The following is a 26,233-nucleotide window of genomic DNA, read 5'->3' on the forward strand; positions in this document are numbered from 1 at the left end:
GCCAGGATTTGAACCCAAGCAGTCAGGTTCCAGAGCTTGTCCTGTAACTCCTTGATCATGCTTCCCTTCAAGGGAATAACTTTGTTATGGGAAATTTTCCCTCTACTCCCGACTGACTCTTTATGCTTTGCTGATAAGATGCCGGCCTCATTCCTAATTTTAGCACATGCCCATGCCTTTCCCTTCCTCTGCATCTGTCCAAATCCATCCATCCTTCAGGGCCAGATCACCTCCTTGAAGCAGCCCCTTCCAGCCTTAGTCCACATGAGCCCCCATCATCCTGTCACCTGTGCCCTACCCACTCTCTCCTACTCAGCTTCCCCAGCATTGTCAGGAGGCACCAACTCTCAACAGAGAAAGAAAACCTTTGATGTTGCTCATGGAGCAGCACTGAGCATAATGCTGTGAAGAACAGCCTGGCTTCAGCTACCCTGGAAAATGACCATCTCTCTCTCTCTCTCTCTCTCTCTCTCTCTCTCTCTCTCTCTCTCCCTCTGAGCTGCACACTCTCCACCCCCACCCCTGCCCCCCAATCCTCCAGAGTGAACTTTCCAAATACTGTGTGGCCAATGCTTTAAGTCAGGCCATCATGATGCACATACTCTTTGACTATGGTGAAAACCCACCCAACTGCCTGTATGAGATTCACTAAACAAAAGTATAGATGGAAAGTTAATTTTAATTTTAATGTAAGTGGATAATGGCTACCAGGGACTAGTCTTTATATCTTCCTTCTCTTCTTAGTCTCCCATATCTAGAACAGAGCCTGGAGCAAGTCCTTGTACAAATTTGCTGAAGGAAAAATGAAAGCAGAGAAGAAGGCCCCGGGGGTAAGGAGAAGAAAGAAAAGGGACAGGAAAGGATAAGAAAGGATAGGGAAGGGAAGGGAAGAAGGAAATACTTAGGAATGGAGAGGAGAAAAAGATTTAAATGGAGAATTTGAAACAAAAAAGGGAATCAGAGTAGAAGGAAGAAACAAAAGAAAGAAATGAGTATGAAATGAAGGACAATAGAAAGAAAGTTGGGGAAGAAGGATGATGGAAGAGGAGATTTAGAATGAAGGACACACTGAAGGAGGCAGGAAGGGACAGAATGGAGCTGCTAGTGTCCCCCATGGGCCAGGTAGGTGCATCACATCATCAACCACCTGTGAGATGGGCCGTTCACTTTACTGAGGAAGATGAGCTCAGAATGCTTAAAACGGTGGGACCCCTGAGTGGCTCAGTTGGTTGGGCGTTCGACATTGGCTCAGGTCATGATCTCACAGCTTGTGGGTTTGAGCCCACATTAGCCTTGCTGCTGTCAGGGCGGAGCCAGCTTCCGATCTTCTGTTCCCCCTCTCTCTCTCTGTCCCTCCCCCACTGGCACTCTTCCTCTCAAAACTAAATAAAACATTAAAAAAATTAGAAAAAAATAATGTTTAAAATGCTTGTGAACAACCATAGTACCCATTCTCCAAGCGAGATGGAAAAGTGAAGGGTGGGCACAGTCCCAGGCTTAGGGGTGGAAATGGGTGTTTAGGAGGAGATGGGTCTGCCCAAAGCAGGGCTTTACCCAGTTCACCTTATGAGGGAATAGATCAGAAAAGACCCCTCAGTGGGATTCTAAACTGTCTCCTCATCTTTGAAGAGAAGGTGGCTGATCCTTTTCTGATTCATTGCTAATTTGAGAACTATCATCAGCCCACTAGGTCTTCTGCAGAGCATCCTGAGGGTCCTAAGCCATGAGCCAGCACAGGTGGACCAGTGGATGGTCCAGTCAGTCAATACTGAGCACCTCCAGATGCAAGCTTATGGCCCTCCCCACTGTGGCATTGTGTTATAGGAGCTTCTTAAGGCTTTCAGCAAGCTTACCTGGGACCTTCTATTTGGCCTCAGGAGTCAGGCATGCAAGCAAAGAGTCATTCCTATCACTAAAGACCAGCATCTGCAGTGGGTCAGCACTCCAAATAACGTTGCACAAAAATTGCAATAGCTGTCTGCTGACCAAGGCATAACCAGAGTCTATCTTGTCCTCATGTATAATCTGGTTTAATTTCCCACCTCTCCCTTCTGCCACTCCCTTTTCTTCTTTATCTGTCTTGATTCTTTAAGACTATTCCTCCTCTTCACTGAAGCCCTCCTTCCCCATCTCCTCCTCTTCACTGAAGCCCTCCTTCCCACTCTGCTCCCACTAGCAATACCCATCCCTGTCTTCCAAAGTCTTATCACCCTATTGCATATACAGGTTTGCACGTCCTGTTACTTTTCCTCCCATCACTTTTCCCTGGGCACAATCTAATGTTGTAGGCTCAAGGGCAAGAAGCACATCCTGTATTCTTTGGAGATTCCTGCATACAAAGCCAGTGCTCCTACGTGCTAGGTATTCAACAAATGTTTGGGAAATCGTTTTTCCTTTACACATGTAGTTTTGCCTTACAGACTTTAACTTGGAATTCTCAGCATCCCACTTTTGTATGCCATGTAGGTTTTTGAGGGAGAGGCTAAGAAGAAGAAATAACACAAAATAAACTGTTTGGTGATTCCCCCTTGAAAATCAGACCACATTCGAGAATCAAATGTCTTGTCCTATGGTAGGTGGGGAGGGGATGAGATATAATTCTCACCACAAACACTGAGACTTATTTGCCTTCTTTTGGGGCTTACTCTTTTATTAAAGGACCTTGTGGATTATTTACGAGTTCACTCACATAGTGCTGCTTATGCTACATCCATGAGCCCACCAATAGCAGAGCAAATCATCAGATCAATGAAATTTATCATGGGACTGGATGGAACCACACAAGGTAAGAGGGTATGAGGGGAGCACAACTCCCGTAAATCCTTCCTTAAACTTCTCTCTGTCTCCCTTCTGCCTTATCAATCTGCCCCCTTCTCAGATATATACCTTTGTCTTCACCCAATTTGTAAAATCAATTTGTACAAACCCAATTTGTACGTGATATATAATAACCCATAGTACAAAAATACACTAGCACACACACAAAAAGAAAGAAATGCTTTTTTTTAAGCAAAGAAAACTTTCTAATTCACCTCTTAACATGATCAGCAAAGTTGGATAATTTTGTGTGATCAGTTCCGTTAAAATGAAGCAAACAGCGGTATGTGTTTGCCTGTGCCTGCTTGGGGCCGTCACTTGTGTTTCCCTGGAAACAAGCCAGAAGTTGGGAAGGGTTTGGTTACCACTGCCCACTTGAGGATATGTGGACAGAACACACACGACAACTTCCCAGTCATTTTGCAGACATTTGGGTCACCACCAAAGTGTGTTTCTTTGCTCAAGCCAAAGGAGCTTAATCGTCTCTTTGAAAAATTGTTTCATCAAAGCCTTTTGGAACTCTCCTTCTATCTCTTAGATACAGCTTACAGAGCTTCTACTACATATCACAGTGGGGATACAATGATGAATAAGGCAGTCTTGCTGCCAGGCAATCGAGTGAATGCATTTATGGAAGTAGCAGATTATCCTGGCCCCAGGACTGGTCCCTGAGCCATAAAATCCATGTGCTCCCCCCCCTCAACTCCCAGCTGGTGGGAAGCCCTCCATTGTTGAGTGCAACCTTCCAAGCCTCCTGCTTCAGTACAAGCATGGGGAGATCCATTTCCCAATTTTATTAAAACAGCAGAGTACTTTATTCACATACAAATTTTACCCAGAAGTCTCCTATATACAACAGATCGGAACAGGGCTGAGCTGGTTGAAGTTGTGTCTCTACCTACCTTCATGCTGGCAGCCCCCGAGGTCCTAGTGCTCCCCAGGACACTGGTTTGAAAATCCCCGAGATAGGGGCGCCTGGGTGGCGCAGTCGGTTAAGCGTCCAACTTCAGCCAGGTCACGATCTTGCGGTCCGTGAGTTTGAGCCCCGCGTCGGGCTCTGGGCTGATGGCTCAGAGCCTGGAGCCTGTTTCCGAATCTGTGTCTCCCTCTCTCTCTCTGACCCTCCCCTGTTCATGCTCTGTCTCTCTCTGTCCCAAAAATAAATAAACGTTGAAAAAAAAATTAAAAAAAAAAAAAATCCCCGAGATAGACCTTTACTTTTCACTAAAACAGGAAAATGGCTTGCAGAAAGATTTTCTTCTTCCATGTAAAATGCAGTGATTGACTGTTCTCCAAAGTCTCTTCCAATCTTGTCTTTGGGGTTTTATGATTCTGTCTGTTGTTGAATCGTCCGCGTGCAAAGGAAATAAAAATCCAATCTAGGGAGTCCATGTGGTGCAATGGTTAAAGGCATAAACTGAAAGCTGCTACCTGGATGTGACTCCTGGGATGCTATTTACTCGTGCTTTAACAAGTGATTTAACTTATCTGTTCACCTCTGAGCAAGTTTACCTCCCAATGTGTCGTTCCTCCCACTGTAAAATTAGGAAAATAATATTGATTGAGCTCATGTTTCTGTGAAAATTAGGTAAATTAAGATATATAAAATTCTTAAAATTATGTCTGAAAACAATTATTTAGTGACCATCTTATAATTGCTCACTACTGTTATTTGCTATTATTATTGAGGTGTTCAAATCTCAGGTGATAAGTATTTGGACCACATAGAGGGGTGCTGTAGGAAAGATTCTTATGATGGAAGAGAGGTAAGACTAGATGTCCTCCAAGGCCCTGGATTAGTCAGGATAAGAAAAGTTATGCCACCATAACAAATAAACCCTGAAACTCTCTATGGCTTCCTGGAACCAAAGTTTAGTTCTTGCTCATGCCAAGTCTAATACAAATAGACAACTCTCTGCACAGCTGTCCTCCATGGGGGCAGTGACTCAGGCTACTTGTAGCCTAAGGCTTGGCAGTCTCCTGGCAGAGAACAGAGGAGCATCCGCCTGGAAAAGACACTTACTACCTTGCTTATAGTCCTTTGGCCTAAACTAGGCATATGACCACACCCAAATTTGTGGGAGAGGGAGTTAGTAAATTAAAGGATATGGCAGAGATAAGCAGGTAACCTTTCAACCTTTTAAAACCAAAGCTAGAAATAGAGTTGCTCCCATGTGAGCTGTCCTAGTTGCATGAAAAAACTGGTCTGGAACCTCTGGCTTCTCAGGAAGCTATATTGATGATCTTCCTGAACTTCATGCATTTCTTAATGGAAAACAGTTGTTTGAAATTTAAGCTAAAATACGAGTTAAATGAATTGTCCTACAGTGACAAAAATGGTATTATTTTAAAGTTGAATAACTAGGAGGGGTGCCTGGGGATACCTCAGTTAAGTGTCTGAGTGTTGGTTTTGGCTCAGGTCATGATCTGGTGGTTCATGAGTTCGAGCCCCACATCAGGCTCCACACTGACAGTGCAGAGCCTGCTTGGGATTCTCTCTCTCTCTCTCCCTCTCTCTCTGCCCCTCTCCTCCTTGTGTTCTCTCTCTCATGTAATGAATAAACTGAAAGAAAGAAAAAGAAAGAAAGAAAGAAAGAAAGAAAGAAAGAAAGAAAGAAAGAAAGAAAAAGGAAGGAAGGAAGGAAGGAAGGAAGGAAGGAAGGAAGGAAGGAAGTCATCCAAAAATTAGGAACACTAATTTCTTAAACCTTTTAGTGTATATGCTCTCAGAGTCAGTTAATTTACATGTACCCAACCTGATAATCATTTCCTTGCCTCCTCTGGATTGGTTTACCTCTTCATCACAGACAGAACTCACTCTGTTTATCTGATCACAGATGAAGATCTGCAGAAAAACCACATTGAAAGATTTGATCATTTGTTCTTTGATAGTCTTCTAGCATCAATTTTTCTTCCTCTGAGGTGGGAGATATTTCCCTTGGTTCTCTCTCTTAGCCTTCTAATTAATTAGTTGGTTATTATTCTTTTTACCTCCCAGTTAAACTTTCTCACTTTACTCCTTCTGCCATCTTAATAGGGAAAAGAAAGAAAAAAGAACAGAGAAGGCAATGTGTGGTGTCTGTTTTCTAAGAGCCAAGATGGGAGGACCCAAGGGGAAAGACAGGACAATTTCTTTTCAAAGGGATGAACAAAGGAAAGTAGTAGAAAAGAAAATTGACAGAATCATCCGCCAAGTTTCAGATGGTTCTGCCTGACACATCTTTTGAAGAATTCAAAGGCACCAGTGAATATTCATGCTGGCCTCATTTACAACAATGCCTGCTTTAAATGAAATGAATAGGACAGGTTGGGAATATTGCATTAACTCACCCCTTTCTGCTGAGATATACACTCGGGGTAAAGTTGCCTGGAGCTCAAAGGGATGTACTATGTCATGCCAGAGCTGCCTTACAGGATCTGAGAAAGAGAGCCAGGCTCCGAGCCTTCATCTTTGGCCCACTCCACTGCAACTGTGATTGGAGCCTTTCAAGGCTTTGTTTCAGGTTGAGTTTGGGGAGCAGTTGGCCAGATCTGTCCCTTGATGAATATCTTCACTTTAATCTGCAATGCAAAGCCATAGGCTTCAAAGAGAGGCAAGCTACAGGAATAAGGTCAGTGTTCCTTTGAAGCCAAAGTTCAAAGATGAAATAGCAGTCTCAGTGAAATGACAATGTTTATGCACAGCCACCTTCACTCTGCAGCCAGGCGGCTCCCGGAGTTAATGCACACAGGCTGAGGGGCTGCAGGCCATGCATGCATTCCACATGCACCAAGGCCCTTTTAATCTCCTGGCCTGTCACATCGTGCTGCACAATAAGCCCATAGTGGAGATTTGGTTTCTCCATCCTAATGGTGGTTGGGTGGTCCATAAGCCAAGTCAATGCTGTAAGCCCCTTAAAGGCAAGAAATGTGTCTTGAATTAATCTGGTGTTCCTGTGAGTGTCAGACCCGGTGCTCGGCTTAATAAATACGTCATGATTCACCTTCCATCTCACTGGGCTCCTCGATTTCAGGTCAGTGTTTATGCTAAACGAGATCTAGAGGATGTTTATCTCACAGGACTGGAAGCCTGGAATCCATTCCATGCCCATGTGGCAGCTGGAGGGATCACTCAGTATTTGGGATCCTCTGTACCTGACACCACTTTTGAAGGGGTCCGGAAAGATTGCAGCTTGATCATTCTCTTCACCTAGCCGTGGCATAAGCCACCACGGGAGGCTAAGCCCCAAACCATAGCAACCCCCCTAAGAAAGCACTGGCAACAACTGTCTTATTATTTATTTAAATCTTTGATTCATATTTTTTTAATTAATCAGTAATATTCTTTTTGTACTTCCAATCTTGGCCTCCTTCCGCACTCTCCCTTTCCCAACCATGGGTAATCTTTGCCTTCTCAGAGAATATAGAGGGTGTATCTCATGGAGGATTAAGGGTGTGCACTCTGGAGCAGCTGGTGGCTCAGTCGGTTAAGCTTCTGACTTCAGCTCAGGTTATGATCTTGAGGTTCACAAGTTCAAGCCCTGTGTCAGGCTCTGTGCTGACAGCTCAGAGCCTGGAGCCTGCTTCCGATTGTGTGCTCCCTCTCTCTCTCTGTCCCTCCCCTGCTTGTGCTCTCTGTCTCTCAAAAATAAAAAAAGTTAAAAAAAAAAAAAAAATGGGTGTGTGCAATCTGCGGCCAGACTGCATATAGCCCAGTCTCCCTGCCACCCTCGTTCTGTGACCGGCAAGCTACTTAGTCTTGCTTAGCCTTGGTCCCTTATCTTTAATTGGGGTCATACATAGGCATAAATAATGTGAGGGACTTAGCGCGATGCTTGATACATAGTAAATACTCAATTAAAGCTAACAGTTACTATTATTTTAATTCATCTGCTTTCTGTCCTCCAAATTTTCAATAGTTTTTACTCATTCTAGGATTCTGCCTTTCTCTTAGACCTCCACCTACTCCATCAGCAAATCCCACAGCACATCCTTTGATGTATGTCCAGAATCTGGTCCCTTCTTGCCAGCCCCAACTCTACCTGACAGCTCCCACCTGGATTACTGGAGTATCCCCCTGAATATTCTTTCCATTCTGCTCTTGCCTTTTGATGACTTGTTTTCCATACAGAAACCAAAGCAATCTTTTAAAGAAATGTAACTCAGAATACCCCTAGTGCAAAACTTTTCATTGCTTCCCATCTTACTGGAGTGTGGAGTTCAGAATGTGGTCTTCAAGGCTTCTCCTGATAAGGTCTTCTGTTTTCCCACCATCTTTCCACCATCAGTCCACTCCAAGCAGCTGGCATCCTCATTCTTCAGGGAACAGCTCCTGCATTGGGTCTTTGCCCTTGTTGGTCTCTCCAGACCAGCATTTCTGACCAATATCTGTGTGGCCCACTCCCTCACATTTCTGGCATCTTTGCCAAACATCAGCTGTGAGGGGAGTGACCTTATCCTAAACTACACTCTCGCCTTACCTTGCTTTAGTCTCCATGGCATTAATGAGCACCTGAAAAATTACATATGCATCTCCTCATTTTTCGTTTTCCCTCATTAGAATGTAAACTCCAGGTGAACAAGCATTTTGTCCATTTTATTCATTACACTGAGAATAGTGCCTGGCAGTTACAGTTTCTCAACAAATACTTGTTCAAATACAGAATCCTCACTTTCCCTTTTAGCCCAGCAAATAAATGACTAGTCTCCACATCTCTGTGCTTGATTCTCTCCCTCCCCACCTTCTATAGGCACTGCCTCTTTTCTCAGGGAATGTTCATTTCCTTCATCCTAAAAAGTTTTCCCTTATCCCTTCTTCCTCTTCCAACAGCAAGCAAGTTGCCTGTCTTCCATTGCTACAGACCTTCCTGAAACACTGACTGGTTCTGCCTGCTTCCCCTCCTCCTCCCCACTCATTTTCCAGCAACTTCATCTCATCCTCTGCCCATTTACATGGACTCTGCTCCCTCCAAGGTCACCCCTGCTCACCTACTCCACTGGCCCTTCCCCAGCCAGACTGGTCTGACCTCTCTACCTCTTCTTGTCTTTGCAGTCTACCCTTAGTTGTGCAGACACTCTTCTTTTCTGGTTCCTTTTTTTATTTTTCTGTCTGTTCTCCCCCCCCCCTTTTCTCTCTCTCTTTTAGTGCTTTTTTATTTATTTTTAAGAGAGAGGCAGAGAACAAGCAGGACAGGTGCCGAAAGAGAGGGGGAGAGAGAATCCGAAGCAGGCTCTGAGGTGTCAGCCCAGAGCCCAATTTGGGGCTGGATCCCATGAACTGCAAGATCATGACCTGAGCCAAAACCAAGAGTCAGATGCTTAACAGACTGAGCCTCCCAGGCACCCCCCACTTCCCTTCTCTGTTAGACATGTTCCCTCTCTTCATTTGCCAGAATTTCATCCTCTGTTTTCTTTACATTTCCCTCTGCATAAGCACACCACCCCCCCCCCCACACCTTATCCTTTCTCTTATGCAGAAACATGGGTCTCAGATCTGAGCCTGTATCATAATCACCTGGAGAGATAGTGGAAATGGATTGCCAACAGTTTCTGACTCAGAAATGCTTGTTGCATGTCTCACAAGCTTCCAAGCAATGCTGATACTGTGGCCCCAGGGACCACACTTTGAGAATCACAGCTGTATGATGATCTGTAGTCATTTTCTCCCTCCCATCAGATTCTCCCATCACTCCATGAAACATGAAGTGATGATAGGTGACACGTAGACAACCTTTTCAGACATTGGTGACATTATAATTAGAATATAAACGTAATGAGCAAAGCTAGATGTAGACATAGGGCAAGAATCCCAAGAAAGAGGCTTGACCATGGTGGGCAAGTTCAATGCTGAGATGGCTGATATTAAATATTCAAAGATTTCTGCTTGACTCTTTTGATGAAAAGATGGCCCAGAACAGATATTTTATCATCATCTGTATTATGGCCAATGCACAATTAGGGCTTAGCACATTTCTTTTTAATTCAACTTGGAGAATATGTTTTGGAAGCCTACTATGTATCAGGCACTGTGCTTACCACCAGTGATATGAAGATGATGGTTTCTATTCATAAGAAATCCACAATCCATTAGTGCCTGATAGCCAAGGGCTTTGTGCCCTCATGAGATACTTGTGCTCACAATAGCCTCTCCCTTAAACTTGTGCTTCCATATAACTTTTTGAAGTACATAAAGTCATTAAGAGTTCATGATCACAATACTGATTATGTTGTTTGATTTGATAGTAGACATCTGACAGAGAGACTGTCATTTCTCTAATAATTCGTGTCTCTTGGGTTGGACAAGGTACAATAATTACTTCAAGTCTTAGTGCATCTTCAATAGGTGGAATCCATTTGGTGAGAAAGGAGATCCCCAATGGGCAACTGCTAAGTTTAAATTAAATTATGACAAATGAAGTTTAATAAGTTAAAATAAATTATGACAAAGTATTTCATATTCATAACTTGGGAAGAATGGCTTTTCCTGTAAATACGTGGGGTCTACTTGACTTTGCACTATAATTGTCAGCCTCCTATTGGCTACTCATTTCCCTACTGTGATTGTTACAATTTTAATGACATGGTGTGGAAATGATATTGACACTCTTCTAAATAAACATGGTCTACTCAACCTGATATATCTACTGAATATCAGACTAAGATTTTGGAATACCTTCAATTTCAGGTCAGGATGAAATAGCAACTATATTCTTATCAAGCACTTACTTGCCTCCTTGCCAACCCGCAGCCTATAGACCAATTTATCCAAATATCTAAGTTTAATCCAGACATGTAATATTTTTACTTTTTATGGAAATCAATTTTTTTGATATAAAACTTAACCAGAGATAGGAATAGTTTTGGAACAATTCTAGCTATAATTAACAAGTTAGTACTTAAATTTGAATCATTCCATTGGCTAACTCAGTTCTTATTTCACCAAAATGACTTGTGGTAAAATCATAATATCCATGATGTAACCATCCTTCTCCCTTCTGGTTCTTCAGGGCTAGGCTGTTGAGATGGTCACCAACTTTTTGAATCACAAAATGTCTTTTTGCTATCATATGTGTGGAAATATTTGATGTTTATAATTGAGTGGCCAGTAGTATCCCTAGAAATGAAAACAATAGTGAAAATTTACTTACAAGAAGAAATAGACAAAATACCAATTCGTAATGTATAATACCCAATTTCAGTAGACTACACCTTTATTATTGTTAATAAAATATCCTATGCTTATACAATAAAGTTAAGAAAAATGAAATTCTCTTTTTTTCTTCAAAGTCATACTTGTCCCTTTTTACCCTTAAACAGGGAGTTTCGGGGTAACAGCAGAGATGTGTCTGGATACTGTGTAGGTAGAGGAAAAACTAAAAGTAAAATTAAGATGAAATAATAAGGGGTGCCTGGGTGGCTCAGTCGATTAAGTGTCCCACTTTGATTCAGGTGATGATCTCGTGGTTTGTGAGTTTAGCCCCAAGTCGGGCTCTGTGCTGATAGCTTAGAGCCTGGAGCCTGCTTCAGATTCTGTGTGTCTCCCTCTCTCTGCCCCTCCCCTGCTCATGCTCAGTCTCTCTCTCTCTCTCAAAAATAAATATTAAAAAAAAAAAGATGAAACAATGATTTACGTTCTTCTTGGAAATAAGGCAATTCGTCATACCGGATCCTCAAAAAGATGGGAATTTCACAGGATGGGGGTTTTTTTGTTTGGTTGTTTTTTTTATTTTTTATTAATTTTTTTTAACATTTTTATTTTTGAGAGACAGAGAGAGACAGAGTATGAGCAGGGGAGGGGTAGAGATAAAGGGAGACACAGAATCCCAAGCAGGCTCCAGGCTCTGAGATGTCAGCACGGAGTCTGACACGGGGCTCAAACCCATGAACCATTATTAGATCATGACTTCAGCTGAAGTCAGATGCTTAACCAACTGAGCCACCAAGGCACCCCTCAACAATAGGGTGTTTTATCTTTTTAATTTAATATGTTTTCTAAATTTTTTAAAGTTTGAGAGAGAGAGAGAGAGAGAGAGAGTGAACACACACACATACACACACACACACACACTCATGTGTGGGGGAGGGGCAGAGAGAGGAAGAGACAGAATCCCAAGTAGGCTCCAAGCTGTCAGGCAGACCCCACTGTGGGGCTCAAACTCATGAACCATGAGTTTGTGACCTGAGCTGAGATCAAGATTTAGACGCTCAACCAACTGAGCCACCCAGGCACCCCTAATTTAATATATTTTCTGAATATAGTACCCAGAGATTATTACTACAAAAGATAACACAGCCACAATATTACTCATATCCTTCCTTGATCATATTAGATACTACCAATCAAACTTAGATATTATCAAAATCATTACCTCAATTCTCCCCTTTCAATATGAATAAAAAGCTTAACAAGCCTAACAGAGCATGGAAACCTAGGTTTTGGTGAATTTGAGCAATAAGGCTAAGGAAGGATGGGGACACTGAATCTGCAAATGGAAGCTAAGTACCTCCAGCCATTGTGCCAATACAGGAAATTCTTCCTCAAGCTGGCCTCCTTTGCCTGTCGGCAAATCAAAACAGTGATGGGCCCAGGATCTGAGGAGGAAGTATTAAATAGACACGCTCCCCAACAGAGGGCCTCCTGACACTAAATCTTTCTGAGATTTTTATTTCCTGCATGACTTGGGAAGTATTCAAATAACGTTCCATCTGTGAAGAAGTCCTTACCTGGGCCTCAGAACTCTGTCTGCACATCCCATGCTGCCTTTGGCAGGGTTGGGGAATGAAGGCTCTCAGCTAATGGGGTCGCTCTCCTTTTTCCCTCTGAGTATCAGCCTCTGGGATGGAGAGGCTCTCCGTGCCTGAAATGAGGAGGGGATGTCTTTTAAATCTACATTTGGTTATATTTTTTTAATGTTTATTTATTTTTGAAAGAGAGAGAGCGGGGTGGGGGGAACAGAAGGAGAGGGGGACAGAGGATCCTAAGTGGTCTCTGTGCTGACAGCAGAGAGCCCAGCCCAATGCAGGGTTCAAACTCATGAACCGTGAGATCATGACCTGAGCTGAATTTGGATGCTTAAATGATTGAGCCACCCAGACACCACTACATTTGATTATACCATGGTGTCACTATTTTATGGTAACATTGTTTATTCTAAAATTAAAATTGGGTAGTCTGTCCCTTCATTGCAAAATCCCCAGTTCTATTCACTGAGAATATCTGAGAGGCTAAAGATGACTGGTTTCTATGCAAAAAGCAACAGCTAATGGAAAAGGAGCATACATTCTGTTAGTTGAACGAGTTTAGATTATGTTCGAAATCACAGATAAGTCAAAAATTGTCAGTGATAAAATTTTTCTTAGCCTGACAAATCTATCTCCAAAATGAAAGAAAACAACTGGGACTTTCTCTGATTCCCCGGAGGCTTGCCACATTTCCTCATGTTGATTCCTCGACCACCATATAAGACCTTCCTTGCTACGGACCCCAGACACAAATGCCCTTATGCTTTCTGCCATTCCAGCTCATCTCTCAGAACAGTCTCAGAACCAAACTCAGGGTCTTGAAATGGGGGTTCATGCTGGAGTGACCTTTCTAACTCCTGCCACCAACCCAGAGGGATCTCCCCTAACCACCCTTTCTAAAATATCACCCTCTTCTTTGTGGGTTACTCTCTTTACTCACCTGATCTGCACCATGTTTCTTCATAGCACTTGCACCACCTGGAATTGTATACTTGCTTCCCTGGTTATCATCTGTCTCCCTCAGGAGAACACAAATGCTGTGAGGGCAAGGACACTGTCCCCGGCCCCAAGCAGTACATGTTGACTGAATGAATGACTGCATTCAGTGTAAGCTTTGGCCATATCCCATCAACTATTCACCAGGAATTGGTAGCTTCTTTATGTGTGTTCATGAAGTTTCCTCTCTCTGGAAGGTGTTCATCTCTCCCCACAACCCACTTATACCCATTCTTTATCTCCTAACCCCTATTCAGCCTTCTAAGCCCTATCTCAATGACTGAAGTCAGAAAATATTCCTTCCCTCCTCCATCTCCTGCAATTTTCCCCTCCTCCAATGTTAGTCACACACTCCCAACCCAGCCCTCCAGGTAGTTAGTGATTGGTTAATTAATTGTGCCTTAAGTATCAAATATGTAAGTGAATGAATAGATTTGGGGCCATGCAGATTTCCTGGACAAGGCTTAGAATCTAATCACCACCTATCAACAATTATGATATCGTTTCTTTATAGGTTACCTATAGAATTACTTTGGTTCAAATACTGGAGTTAGAATAACTTCCTTGACAAGTACATGTGTGGACCAAATCTAGAGTTCCTTTTCTATTCTTTTGATAAATGAATGTTTTTATATTATTACATATACTAAGACTTTGTCTAGACACCGTTGAATACAGAGGTGAGTAAGCTGGGTAATTCAAGCCAATGATACCCAAAAAGCAGAAGTAAAAAATGGAGTTTTTCCTTTAATTATACAAGCAGTTAGCTGAATCCCTTACTTAACATTTCCTATGGAGACATCCAAAGCTCAAAAGTGCATGTGACTTTTTTATACACAGTAATCAGCAAGACCTGGCCACCAGCTAATCCTCTCCATCCAAGGCAAAGTACATATCTAAAATAGAGAAGAGTAGGTTGATTCTTAGGCATCCAAAATGGCATTTTCCACTGAATATGCTGGAGGAACCCCCATCTCTTCCCTCCTCCATCTTAATGATGATTTGCACTTAGGATCTTTTTCAATCAAGAAACTTCATGTTTTCATGACATTACTTGGTGACTAGTAATGAGAGGTTGAGAAACTAAAATTCCTGCAGAAAAATGACAGTTTCCCTTTACACCATAGAGTCAATGAAAAGTAGAAGAGCGTTAGGATTTTAAATCCTTGAAAGTTTTCATGGTATACACAGTCTTATAAGGCTAGTGTTAGTTAAAGTAATTCATTCTTGTAACAGACAAGTCCCAATATATTAGTGACTTAACACAATAGAAATTTATTTTTTGGCCATATAAAGTCCATAATGGGTGTTCCTGTTGGACAGGTAGTTCTCTTCCAGGAATCCAGCCTCCTTCCGTCTTGTCGCTTCTCCAGCTTCAACATATGGCTTCCAAGCTTGCCACTGAAGAGGAAGGAGAATAGAGCATGGTGTATATAATGTTTTTATGGGCCATGACTGGAAAGGCACATTTCATTTCTGCCCACATTCTATTGGCCATAACTCTATTGGCCACATGACCTTGCCTGACCACAAAGGAGCCACGGAAATGAAGTAACTGTCTGCCTAGAAGGAAATGGGTTCAGTGAATAGCTAGCCAGTCTTTGCCACAGTACTTAACCTCAGTCCAGGACATTCTTTCCCCAGACTTTTGATGGATGTATACTGTAGGAAGACACTGTATACTTTAGACAGTTTCCCAGTCTTTCTCTATTGACTTAGTAAATAAACTCTTGACCAGGAATGGAATAAAAGTAGCTAAGAAAAGAAGAAAAACAAAGTCCAAAGAACCGAAGATGAACCTCTTTCCCTTTTATAGGGACTCTCAGAGCTCTGAGTCTGGATTTTAGTACAACCATTTCTGCTTCTTTTGCACAGAACCTAGTCCCAGGCCATGGCAGTTATCAAGATCATTATCGTTATTATGTTGCTAAATTCCTCAATACTGTGCACTTTTTGGAGACAGAAAATGGACCCTGGGCATAATGCTTCTCCAGGAGAAATTAAAATGGCATGAAATTGGGACAGCTCTGGACATTAGGCCAGAACAGAGAAGAATGTATATTTTGGAAATAGTAACATATTCCCAGACAAGTAGGACTTTTTTTTTTTTGGAATGGGAAATGTGATGAGACAGAATATTGTAAGTTGCAATTTAAAAAGTGCAGTTTATACACATGAACCGATTTAGGCTAGTTATCTAAAATGGATGTGTTCATTTTGAGTCACCCCAACCCTGCCACACAGCCACCTTGGGTTCTTTGGGGACCATGAACTCAAAGGGGGCTAAGTAGTTCTGAACAAGCACTGAACCTCTGATGCTCATCATACCAGCACCCAGCAGTTGGCTGGTCAATGTGACTCATCACAAGAGGTGACTGAATTCTGTGCAGGCAGAGAAATAAAACTAGAGCATTCATATCAACATTGAGTTCATATGAATATACGATCCTGCCCAACTTCTCTTGAGGCATTTCATCTACTTTGAGAAGCACTAGTTCACGTATATTATCTCTACATGGGTAAGTTCACACCAGATCATTCATTCTGGCCCATATCTGAAATTTGAAAAAAAAAAAAAAATCTGAAGGCTTAAACTCTATTTTTTATTTTTTATTTTATTATCTATTTTTTATTCAACTATTAGGAAAAAGAGGAATAAAATGGCAAGGTCTTTCAAGGAAATTCATTAATTTCCTTTTTTTTTTTTTTTTTTTTTTAACCCTCTGAAGAGATAAAGGGATCTAAAGATAAAGGGAAAAAAAGTGAGGCTTATCATATCATGCATTTGAACTGGAAAATACAAGCATGCCTCATCTTTAAATCATTTTGTATGGATTAATTCCTTCATCCTGGTCATTTGTGAACTTCTATCATGAGATTGGCAGGTGAGGTGTTGACCTTGCTTCTAACCCCACGTGGACTTGGAGAAAGTGGCACCCGTGCCTTCCAGCTGTGACCTTGGACCTTTGCTCTGGGTCCTGGAACAGGGCACACATATTTTTACACTTGAGTTTGATAGGTTTAAAAATGGGAGTGACTAAACTGGGAAGATTTAGCGTTGGGGAGGGGGAGCGGGAGGACTAGGTGACAGCAGTTTGCTCTCCAGTCAAACTTTCTCACTTTCTTACTGCTTGTATTTGACATGAGATCCATTCACAAACTCCCCTTATATGCTGTTGCTTTTCTTCAGTGCTGTGTGGGAGCTGAAAACTACCCTAATCCATCCACATCATCAAGCTCATCTGGGGCTGTTCTTACTAATATACTCTTCAGCAGGAATTGTTTCTTCCTCAAAGGAGGAAAAGGCAGGGAAAACCAAAAAAGAACTCTGGTTGGGGCAAAGAAATTCTAATAATTAGATATGGGGTTTTAAAAGGTCTCTCACTTCTTAGCACCTACCGGGGGCAGAGAGCAGACAGAAAAGTCAGCTTTCCTACAATTTCTTTTCCCCCCTCAAACCTGGCAACATGCTGTTAGCTCTGTCTCTTGGAAGTCCCTCAGTGAATGCCAGAGGAGTGCACAGAGAACCCACCTGGAACGGGGCCATCAGAGGGCCCCGGCATTGTTGAGGGAGGAATTAGCTGCTGCTTCCTGAAGATATGTGCTTGGTTACCCGCTGGGGACCAGACAGGGGTAGAGAAAGAGACTTGGGGCTTTCTGTGTTTTCTAAAGGTTTCAGGCCACTGGCATTTCAGCAACAGCTAATACAAAACAGATGGCCAGGCGCTACGCTCTGCTGGCTTTCAACTGAGGAGCTGCCTCCATCGTGATTAATCACCTGTGCTGGGGGGTAAAAAGTCCTACCTGGCCTTTTTGTATGCATGGACCTCAGGTTGGGGTGAGCGAGCGAAGTGACAGGCATCGCCTCTCTGCCCTGGTGCTGCTTATGTGTACGTAGGACAACATGCATTTATCCAATAAACACAGAATGAGCCAGCAAACTGAACTCCAGCGAGCAGAGGAAGCTGGTCTGGTTGTGCAGGAGTGGCTGGCAAAACCCACCCCTTTGTTATTTCACCTTAGGAGTTAGGCAAGGGTAGAGGTTTAGGGCAGCTCAGTAAATTCTGCACTTGCTTGGAGGCCTTAAAACATTTCCCTAGCAAGAGTGTAAAGAGAATCTGTGTGTCTTTTAGATGGCACTGGGGCAAAAGGTTAGTGTGGCCACTTCCTTCCATCCTCCCCACAAACAAGATATCCTTTTACACCGTGAGCCCTACAGAAGCTTCCTCTTCGCTTTTGTCTCCTCTGTGTGGCTGGACTCTGAGATGGGGGAGTTTGTGATGGAGCACACATGAAATTCCATGTTAGCTCAGCACAACAGGAGAAGGAAAGAACATGATTCCAGCTGTAGCATCTTAGAGGGTGAAGGGGAGCTGCTGTTCCACATTGATCCTTGTTTTTCCACTGGGTCATTTTCAGCCAAGCAGCAAAAACTCCCAAATGCAGCCGATGCCATGCCCCAGCCCCTCTCTTGTCAGGGCAAGTTGCAGAGAAAACCAGCTATGCTACCAGCCACAGCTGGGGAGGATTAAGCAGGTGGATTTGTGCCTGGAGAAGCCCAGCGTGTGCTCGGGGCTAGAAAGAATGAATGTATTACTTTTCTATTTCTGCATAACAAATGACCACAAATTTAGCGGCTTAAAACAACATCATTTATTATCTCAGTCTCCTTGGGTCAGGAGTCGGGGCACAGTTTGTTCTCTGCTCAAGGTTCTCACAAGGCCAAATCAAGGTGTCTGCAGCTGGCCTCTTTTCTGGAGCTCAGGTTCCTCTCCCAAGCTCACATGTTTGTGGCAGACTCTAGTCTGGGGGGTTGCGAGAGGGAGGTCCCCATTTCCTTGCCAGCTGTGAGCCAGACCCTCTCCACTCCTAGAGACTGCTTGAACTCCTTACCATGCAGCCCTCTCCACCTCAAAACCAGCAGTGGAGAATCTCCTTCACATCAGATGCCCTTCTCCTCGAATCTCTTTCTTCAGGGAGAGCCCAGTCCCTCCTATGGGCTTGCTTAATTAGGTCTTTTTTTTTTTAATGTTTTATTTTTTTCTTGAGAGAGGTAGAGAGCATGCAATAGTTGGGGGACGGGAGGGGCAGGGTGCAGAGAGAGAGAGAGACAGAAGATCTGAAGCAGGCTCTGCACTGACAGCAGCCAGCCTGATGCAGGGCTCAAACTCACAAACGGTGTGATCGGTAATGATCTGAGCTGAAGCCGGTAGCTTAACCCACAGAGCCACCCAGGTGCCCCTAACCTAATTAAGTCTTAAACACTGGTTAATGTCCCTGATCCCCACACCGCTCTCTGAGGCTGCCCCAGCAGATACTTGGAAAGCCAGAGGCTTGGATTATGTAGGCAGCTGCCTTGATGGGGCTCCCCGATGGCCACTTTGACTTGCAATGTTTCTCAGAGCCCTTCCAGGAAATCCCATGAACCCAGTTGCTCAGGACCTGTCCTTTGCCACCTCCTTTGCCTTCCCGCTGCAGATCAGAACAGGTGCTGACACACACCTCCTCACCCACCTCAGATGTTTGCTGCCACTCTGGCTTCCTACTTGTCCTGCCACTTCCAGTTTTCCCCCTCATCCTAATCCACATGCCACACACCATGAGCTTCCCCTTGCTCAACCCCCTCAGACCATGGCATGCCCTGCTCATGATGCTGCCATGGCTCCCCATTACCCACCAAAACCTTCCAAATCCTAGGGTGGCATTCACCACTATCAGTGGTCTGACTCCACGGGTCTTTCTCATGACTGTGGTGTAAACATTATGGCAAGTGAGTTACCCATTTCCCAGGTGCCCCCCACCTCCAAACAGACACACAAGATCAACAGAATCAATACCCACTCTGTAAGTTATGACTTCAACAATGGTTCTTAACTGATGCACAACACAGTTACCCTGGGAATGTTTCTGGAACAGAATACCTACAGGGGGAGCTTTACTGTACATATTCTAGAGAAAGAAATATTCCCAGAAGACTCTGGTGTGTTCCCTGTGCTTAAGAATCACTGATTTACAAAGTTTCCAGAAGGCCCCAGTCTCCCAAACTACCCTCTTTAATGTGTAGAATTCCGTAATTTGTGACTTGCTAAGATACTGCTCTCTATTTAAATGCAAATTAGCATGAAATCTTATCATTTATTCTGAAGCATTGTTGTGTGAAAACCCTGCTAACTCTGCCTAGATCTGTCTTAAGGCTCTTCCTCTCAATTATCTATTACTTGATATTTGCCCTACCATTAGACCACTTCTTTCCCAACAGCCTCAGAATATTCTTATCTTCTGCTTCACCTTAGCAGCTGGCCTGACTCCTTTACCTAGTGAGTGCTTTTCATTTCTGAAATGTGTGAATCCATGAACCATAGAATTCACACCTCACCGGACATGAATTTACCAGCTTTTCCCCATACAGCAGACTTTGATAGACCAGGAAGTACGGCTAGTTTCTGGGTCAGCTGGGTAATGCGTTAATGATCTCCAGCCTCAGTTTCTGTATCTGCAAAGAGGGCCCCAAAACACAATTTCTGGCTCATAATAGGTGTGCAGGACATGTCCATTCTCACGTCTCCTTATGAGTTAAATGCCTGATGGTATATTTGAGCAGCGGGTAGGGAGTGGAGGCAATGGTGTCCTCTTGGGGCCCTTGAAATCAGGCCGTGCAGACCGCTGTCCACCCTTAATGTCTGTCCTCCCTGCTCCTGCATGCATTCCCGGGGGTATAACTGAGGGGCCCGAAGAGTCATTGGAACATGAGTATGTGACTATAAAACACGCCGTAACCTTGGAATCTGGACATCAAAAGGGAGAGCTTCAGTGCCTGATAAAAATGTGTGTTCCTCAGGGCGCCTGGGTGGCTCAGTCGGTTAAGCGTCCGACTTTGGCTCAGGTTACGATCTCGTGGTCCGTGAGTTCGAGCCCCGTGTCGGGCTCGGAGCCTGGAGCCCGTTTCGGATTCTGTGTCTCCCTCTCTCTCTGCCCCTCCCCCATTCATGCTCTGTCTCTCTCTGTCTCAAAAATAAATAAACGTTAAAAAAAATTTTTTTTTTAAAAAATGTGTGTTCCTCTTAGCAAACCACTCCAAACAGTTTTCCCCATCCCACTGGGAAGCTTGTCACTGCTAATGTGATTCTTATGATTCTTGCTGCTCTGTAGCCTCTTGATCTTTCCTGAGATCACTCTGCCCCTAAGTGTGTTGGAAACAAAATGTCCTGTCTGGTGTCCAGAGCTTAAAATAACAGACTGCTGGGTTCCTGCTGTCACACTGACACTTGACTCCAAGGTCTCTCCCCAGTACCAACCCCCCATGCCAGGGGGGAGAAGCCATGGGTGAATGGACAGACAAAGAAGGGGCAAGAGACAAGGAGATTAGTCATTCTCAGGCCATTCAAGCATTCTTTAACATCAGTTTGATTTTTCAGAAAGGTCAACTTCTTAAATTGTGAGAAATATTCTATGGAAACACTCCTCCCATCTCTAAAAACAGGGACAACATTTTCCAAGCAATGCTGCCTAAGGGCATATTTGAGGTTGTCCATAGACAGTCCGTTGACTGTATTGTGACTGTCACGGTGGTGTGCTAAATAATTTAAAGAGGCAGAGCAGCATTCATTTCTTTATGTGCATTTTTAAAGCCTGAGAAATAACAAAATAAGTCACTATGTGGCATCTGGGCATATTCATGTCTTGTCTGGTAGCCAGGGAGCTTGCAAAATCTGCAGAAAATCGAGAGTGGCACTGGAGCTGGCTCACAAGCTTGTAAAATCCACCTCTTCCTCCTAGTGTTTCAGAGGGAAATGCCTCTCTCTCTCTCTCTCTCTCTCTCTCTCTCTTTTGCATGCCAGTGGTTCAGCAGACAACAAATTTTCCTTCTTTAGCTTTTGACGGGTCATTCAGGGAGTCTCCACCGTCTGTGATGCCTTCTGGCCCTCTGGAGATTGACTTGTCCCAAACATATTTTTGGAAACGCCACAGACGATTGTTTTTATTAGGGGACTGCAAAGCTTTGTAGTGGGATGCTTTGTGTTTTATTTGTTTTCCTTCCCCTGCCCCAGCTGTTTTTGTTTTAACAGCACTGGAGAGAAGGTTAAAGTATTTGTGGCCTCCGTTAACCTAGCCCATCTCTCAAGTTGGCAGAGCTAGAAATCTGAATGGGTAGAACGGCAGTGTACAGGTCAGCTGCCTGGATGGGTTCATCCATATTTTATCCAGCCTCATGAGAGGGGTGAAGGGGACACTTGGGTTGATCTCAAGTTGAATGGGCACTTTGGAGCAGACAGCTGTCAGGGGAGCAGGTCACCCGCCACAAAATGTACTACCCAAGCACCCAAGCACTGATTAACTGCTGAGATGTAATCGTGCCAAACAAGAGGCCATGACATGTGCCCATTTTTCATTTTCCACATCTAACTGAGAAATAAGACATAGGGCACGGCTCTTAACACAGAAATGCATGGCTTTGGGCTTGGACTGGCAATGGTGGCTATTTCTGAGATATCTGAGTCTCCGTGGCTATACCTTGTCAAAAAACAAAATTCATGCCTGGGTCCCATTTCCATAGATACTTATTTAATTGGTCTGGAGTGCAGTACGGGCATGGGATTTTTGCCAACCTGTCCAGATGATTCTGAGGTGCCATTGAGGTTACTTGGAACTACTTCCCTATGGAAAAAGGTAATTAACCTTTCAAACACCTGCTGCATGCCAGGCACAGTACTAAGCATGTTTCTACATTAACCCCTTTATTTCCACCTATCTTTCTGTGTGATAAGCTTATTTATCTGTATTTTACAGGTAAAACCAAGGTTTTAAGGCCTTAAATTGTCCAGGTGGAGTTTAGTTTTTTAGTCCATTTCACTCCAAAGCCTATTCCTTTTTCAGAGAACCCAGAATATAGCAAAATAAACACTCGTATAAACTCTCCAGAACCCTACATAAGAGATCAGCTCATTTACTTATTTATCTGAGCAGAGACCTTCCCTGTCTTCTGTGTGATATGTGAAAGAAGAACAAGAAATTTTGGAATTAGAGACTTTGAGTGTTAGGAAAGGAATGTGGCTGCAATGCCCAATCTCCGTGCCACCCTGGCATGGCCATCTCTGTACAAAAAGACAAGTGCTAAAATTTCCTCCTTCTCTTACAAACACTCTTAAAGCAAGGATCTCAAAGCACAGCATAATTAATAAAATCACCCACATCCTGTCTAGATGAGTAGCATTTTATATATACAAATTCCTTTCTGCCCCCAGGCCCTACAAGAGTAGAATGTTTCCAATTTTAAAGAGTGAGCAACAGAGTAATTGAAAGGAGCTGTATCTTGGCCGATGCAAAGGACCTCAAAGGCATTAATAGTGATCTATATGAGAAAACATGGTGACCACGAAGTGTATCATAATGGCTTGTCAGCCATGCTGTGCTAAATGATTCAAAGATAGAAAAGACAGGGCAAGAAGAAAACATTGAATTCTTAAGAGTCAGCTACCCCTGGGATCAATATTCTGATCTATTCAGTCAACTCTCCAAACAATCTAGAAGCAGTAAAGTGATGACATTAGCTGATGATCCAGTTACTTGGGTTAATCAAGGCAAAGGGGACAGACGGGGCCAATTAAGTAGCTGGGCAGCCCAATGATAGATGAGTCATTATGGGCAAGCGCAAAGATAATGCCATTGGGAAAAGCAATTTAAGTCATTCATGCACTTCCAGGCCAGGAAATCCTTCTGGTCTTTGAGGGGGATCATTTAGGAATCATCAGACCCAGCCTGATGAAGTCATCTATTCATTGTGCAGCTAACAATCAACAAAAGAGCTAAACGTACAAGGCGACAGGCCATATGGAATACATTTTGGTGGCTGATGTATATCTCTGCCTTCATTTGAATCACCTTCATTAAAACAAGTCTTACTCCAGCCCCTCTTTTTCTTTTCATTCTTCTTCTACAATATCTCCCTACTTGTTATGCTATCACCTCCCTAAACACGCAGTCTTGATGTATAGATGAATTTTTTAAATAAAGACAAATTTAAATAAGTTTAAATAAATAAATAAACTGTGCACATACAAGTTTCCAAGAAACCCTTCAGCATGTTACAAAGCAATTCATCTTTAAGCACCAAGGAGGCTTTTTCTATGCAGCAAAAATTTAACATATGAGTTAAAGTAAACCATACTTGAAGCTACCTGTTCCTTTAAAACCAAAGGCCAAACCAGGGACCCCAAAATGAAGGTTACCAATGATTGCCATGTTAACAAATTCGGTGAACACTAATTTATCTCCTGAGTTATCTTCTTCCTCTATGATTGCTGTTTTTGTCATCCTTTTAAGTTCATCCTCTTCCCAACCATGAAATGTTGGATTCTTCAATTCCTGTCCTTTTTTTCTCAATCTACCCATCGCTCCAGCCTTATCTTGCCCCACATTTAACCACATCTTACCTGGTTCTCAACTACTCTTTTCTTCTACAAACCACTAGACCATTGCACCTGTTTCCTGTACCTGAAATGCTGTCCTCTGATATTTTGCCTGTTAACATTTGTCCACCTTTCTGATCTCAGCTCACTCATCGTTTATTGACTTTCTCAAATTTGATCCAATCTTTCTAATATGGGTTCTCATAACACCATATAGCATTCTCTACAGCACTTATTAGATTTGCAATTTTACATCCATTTTTAGATGTAATTTCAGTCTTCCCACTAGACTATAAGCTCTCCCCTGTTACTCCATATGATGACAAACATGTAGCTTGAGGATGACCTCATTCTTATACTTCTTCTTCAGCAGATCTGAGAGACTGATGAGCCCAGGTTGTATTCCATAGCCAATATTCAAGGGGATGGAATGTTCCAATTGGCCATGTCTTGATCATGTGCTACCCTTGTAGCAAAGAGAAAAGTCAGGGCCAACTCTAACTGAACATCATGGACCTTTGGAGGAAGGATGCTGAACAGGAAATGCCCACTGTGAATCCTTTTGCCAAGACACAGTCTGAGGCCAACTCTCCAAGAAGGAACTGGAGAAACCTGATTAACATATTTATTGATATTTTTACCCATTTTCCACCAGGAGAGTTAAAGATACCAAGGATCGATGTCCAGAATATTGAAAAATTAGTAGAACAAGAGCTCTGATCAGTTTTAATGGACACCTGACCAATCATAATGGAGGTCAGCTATAGCAGCTGTTCCTGCTCAATAGCCACCTTGCATCAGATGCAAACACTGGAGTGATTTCCAGGGAACTTAAACATCCAGTTCTGTTCAATCTTCTGTATTGAGCACACACACTCTGGTTTTTGCTGTTTTGCTCATTTACTTCATAGAGTAGACATGTTTCTTCAGAACTCTTTCCACTCTTTAATTCCCTTTGTTCTCTCATATGTGTGATGTCCTCACTGGGACACACATGGAGGCCAGAGGCTTTTGAGCTGAAGCACCAATAACCTGGAAATGGACAGAGGTACCTTCCTTGACCTTCTGTTTGGAGCCCACACCATCATTTTTTGTGGTTGGGGAAAACAGAGGTCCCCTTCTTCCCTTCCCTCTATTCCCTTCCCTCTATTACTCTACTACTATCAAATGCCTCAGAAAACAGTTGTGGTCTCAGCTGGACCTATTTTTGTTCAGGGATGTGCGACCCCTTTAAGTTCAGGTTATGTGAAATGCTCTTTGATTGGAGACTTAGATGAGAAACAACTTAATGGGTTAGCTCAAGTTGGCTAAAACAACTGGTGTGTGTGTGTGTGTGTGTGTGTGTGTGTGTGTGTGTGTGTCATTTCTTGTCACATTCCCTTTCCCTGAGTTAATGTCTTTAAAGCACTTAGAACAGAATCCATACATGGTAGGTACCTAGTAAATGATAGTTCATTTCCTTCCTTCTTACTAGACACCCTTTTTGTCCCCTCATCACCCCACAGACTAGCCTACTTTTAGTTGCTAGCAGTACCTAATAACACAATTCCCCCCCCCCCCCCCCCACCCATTGGATCCTGTCTTCCAGACTCAGGACGGTTCTCAGATATCAGTGCCCACACTTGCTCACCAAGAGATATTACCCACCCTATTTTGACCCCCTCCCAGCTAACGACGCAGGTCTGCAGAAAGACTTAGGAATGCTTGCCAAGTCAATCTGACCTTTGCTTCTCTCTTCCTGGTGGTATTGATGGATTTCATGCCTGTCTCTTTTCAGGGCTTCAGAGAGTACGGCAACTTGCAAAAAATACAAGATACTTCAGACAGAGACTGAACGAAATGGGATTCATTATCTATGGCAATGAGGAATCTCCCGTCGTTCCCCTGCTCCTTTACATGCCTGCTAAAGTAGCGTGAGTATTCAGTAGACTCTCAGAATAACAGTGGAGCCTCAGGGTGATCTGACAAAGACAGTGCTTCTGACTCTATGAGGCTCCTTCAGCACTGGCATTGCTTATGCACTTTGAATGGGGTGCCGAGTTCAGAATTCATTTGTATAGTTTCTTGGAAGCCGCCGGCCAACCCATCAGCAGGGCCTTTTCACAGGTCTTCTAAGAAGGGAATCAAGGGGCACATGGGTGGCTCAGCTGGCTGAGCATCCAACTCTTCTCTTGATTTCAGCTCAGCTCATGATCCCAGGGTCATGTAATTGAGCCCCACATCGGGCTCCACACTGAGCATAGAGCCTGCTCAGGACTCTGTCTCTCTCCCTCTCACTCTCTCTTTCTCTCAAG

The 26,233-nt window shown here is 43.3% G+C and overlaps 1 protein-coding gene across 1 annotated transcript in view; it reads left to right on the plus strand.

The window, feature by feature from the left end:
• Nucleotides 1-26,233, plus strand: part of SPTLC3 (serine palmitoyltransferase long chain base subunit 3) — a 131,986-nt gene that overhangs the window by 94,432 nt on the left and 11,321 nt on the right. Inside the window, exons 9-10 of the mRNA XM_040447712.1 lie at nt 2,659-2,785; nt 25,717-25,852. Coding sequence (XP_040303646.1) covers nt 2,659-2,785; nt 25,717-25,852 — 263 coding nt within the window. The remainder of the gene's footprint in view (nt 1-2,658; nt 2,786-25,716; nt 25,853-26,233) is intronic.

The sequence above is a fragment of the Herpailurus yagouaroundi genome, unplaced genomic scaffold (assembly GCF_014898765.1).
Source record: "Herpailurus yagouaroundi ecotype Mexico unplaced genomic scaffold, PumYag 196, whole genome shotgun sequence".
Taxonomy (NCBI): domain Eukaryota; kingdom Metazoa; phylum Chordata; class Mammalia; order Carnivora; family Felidae; genus Herpailurus; species Herpailurus yagouaroundi.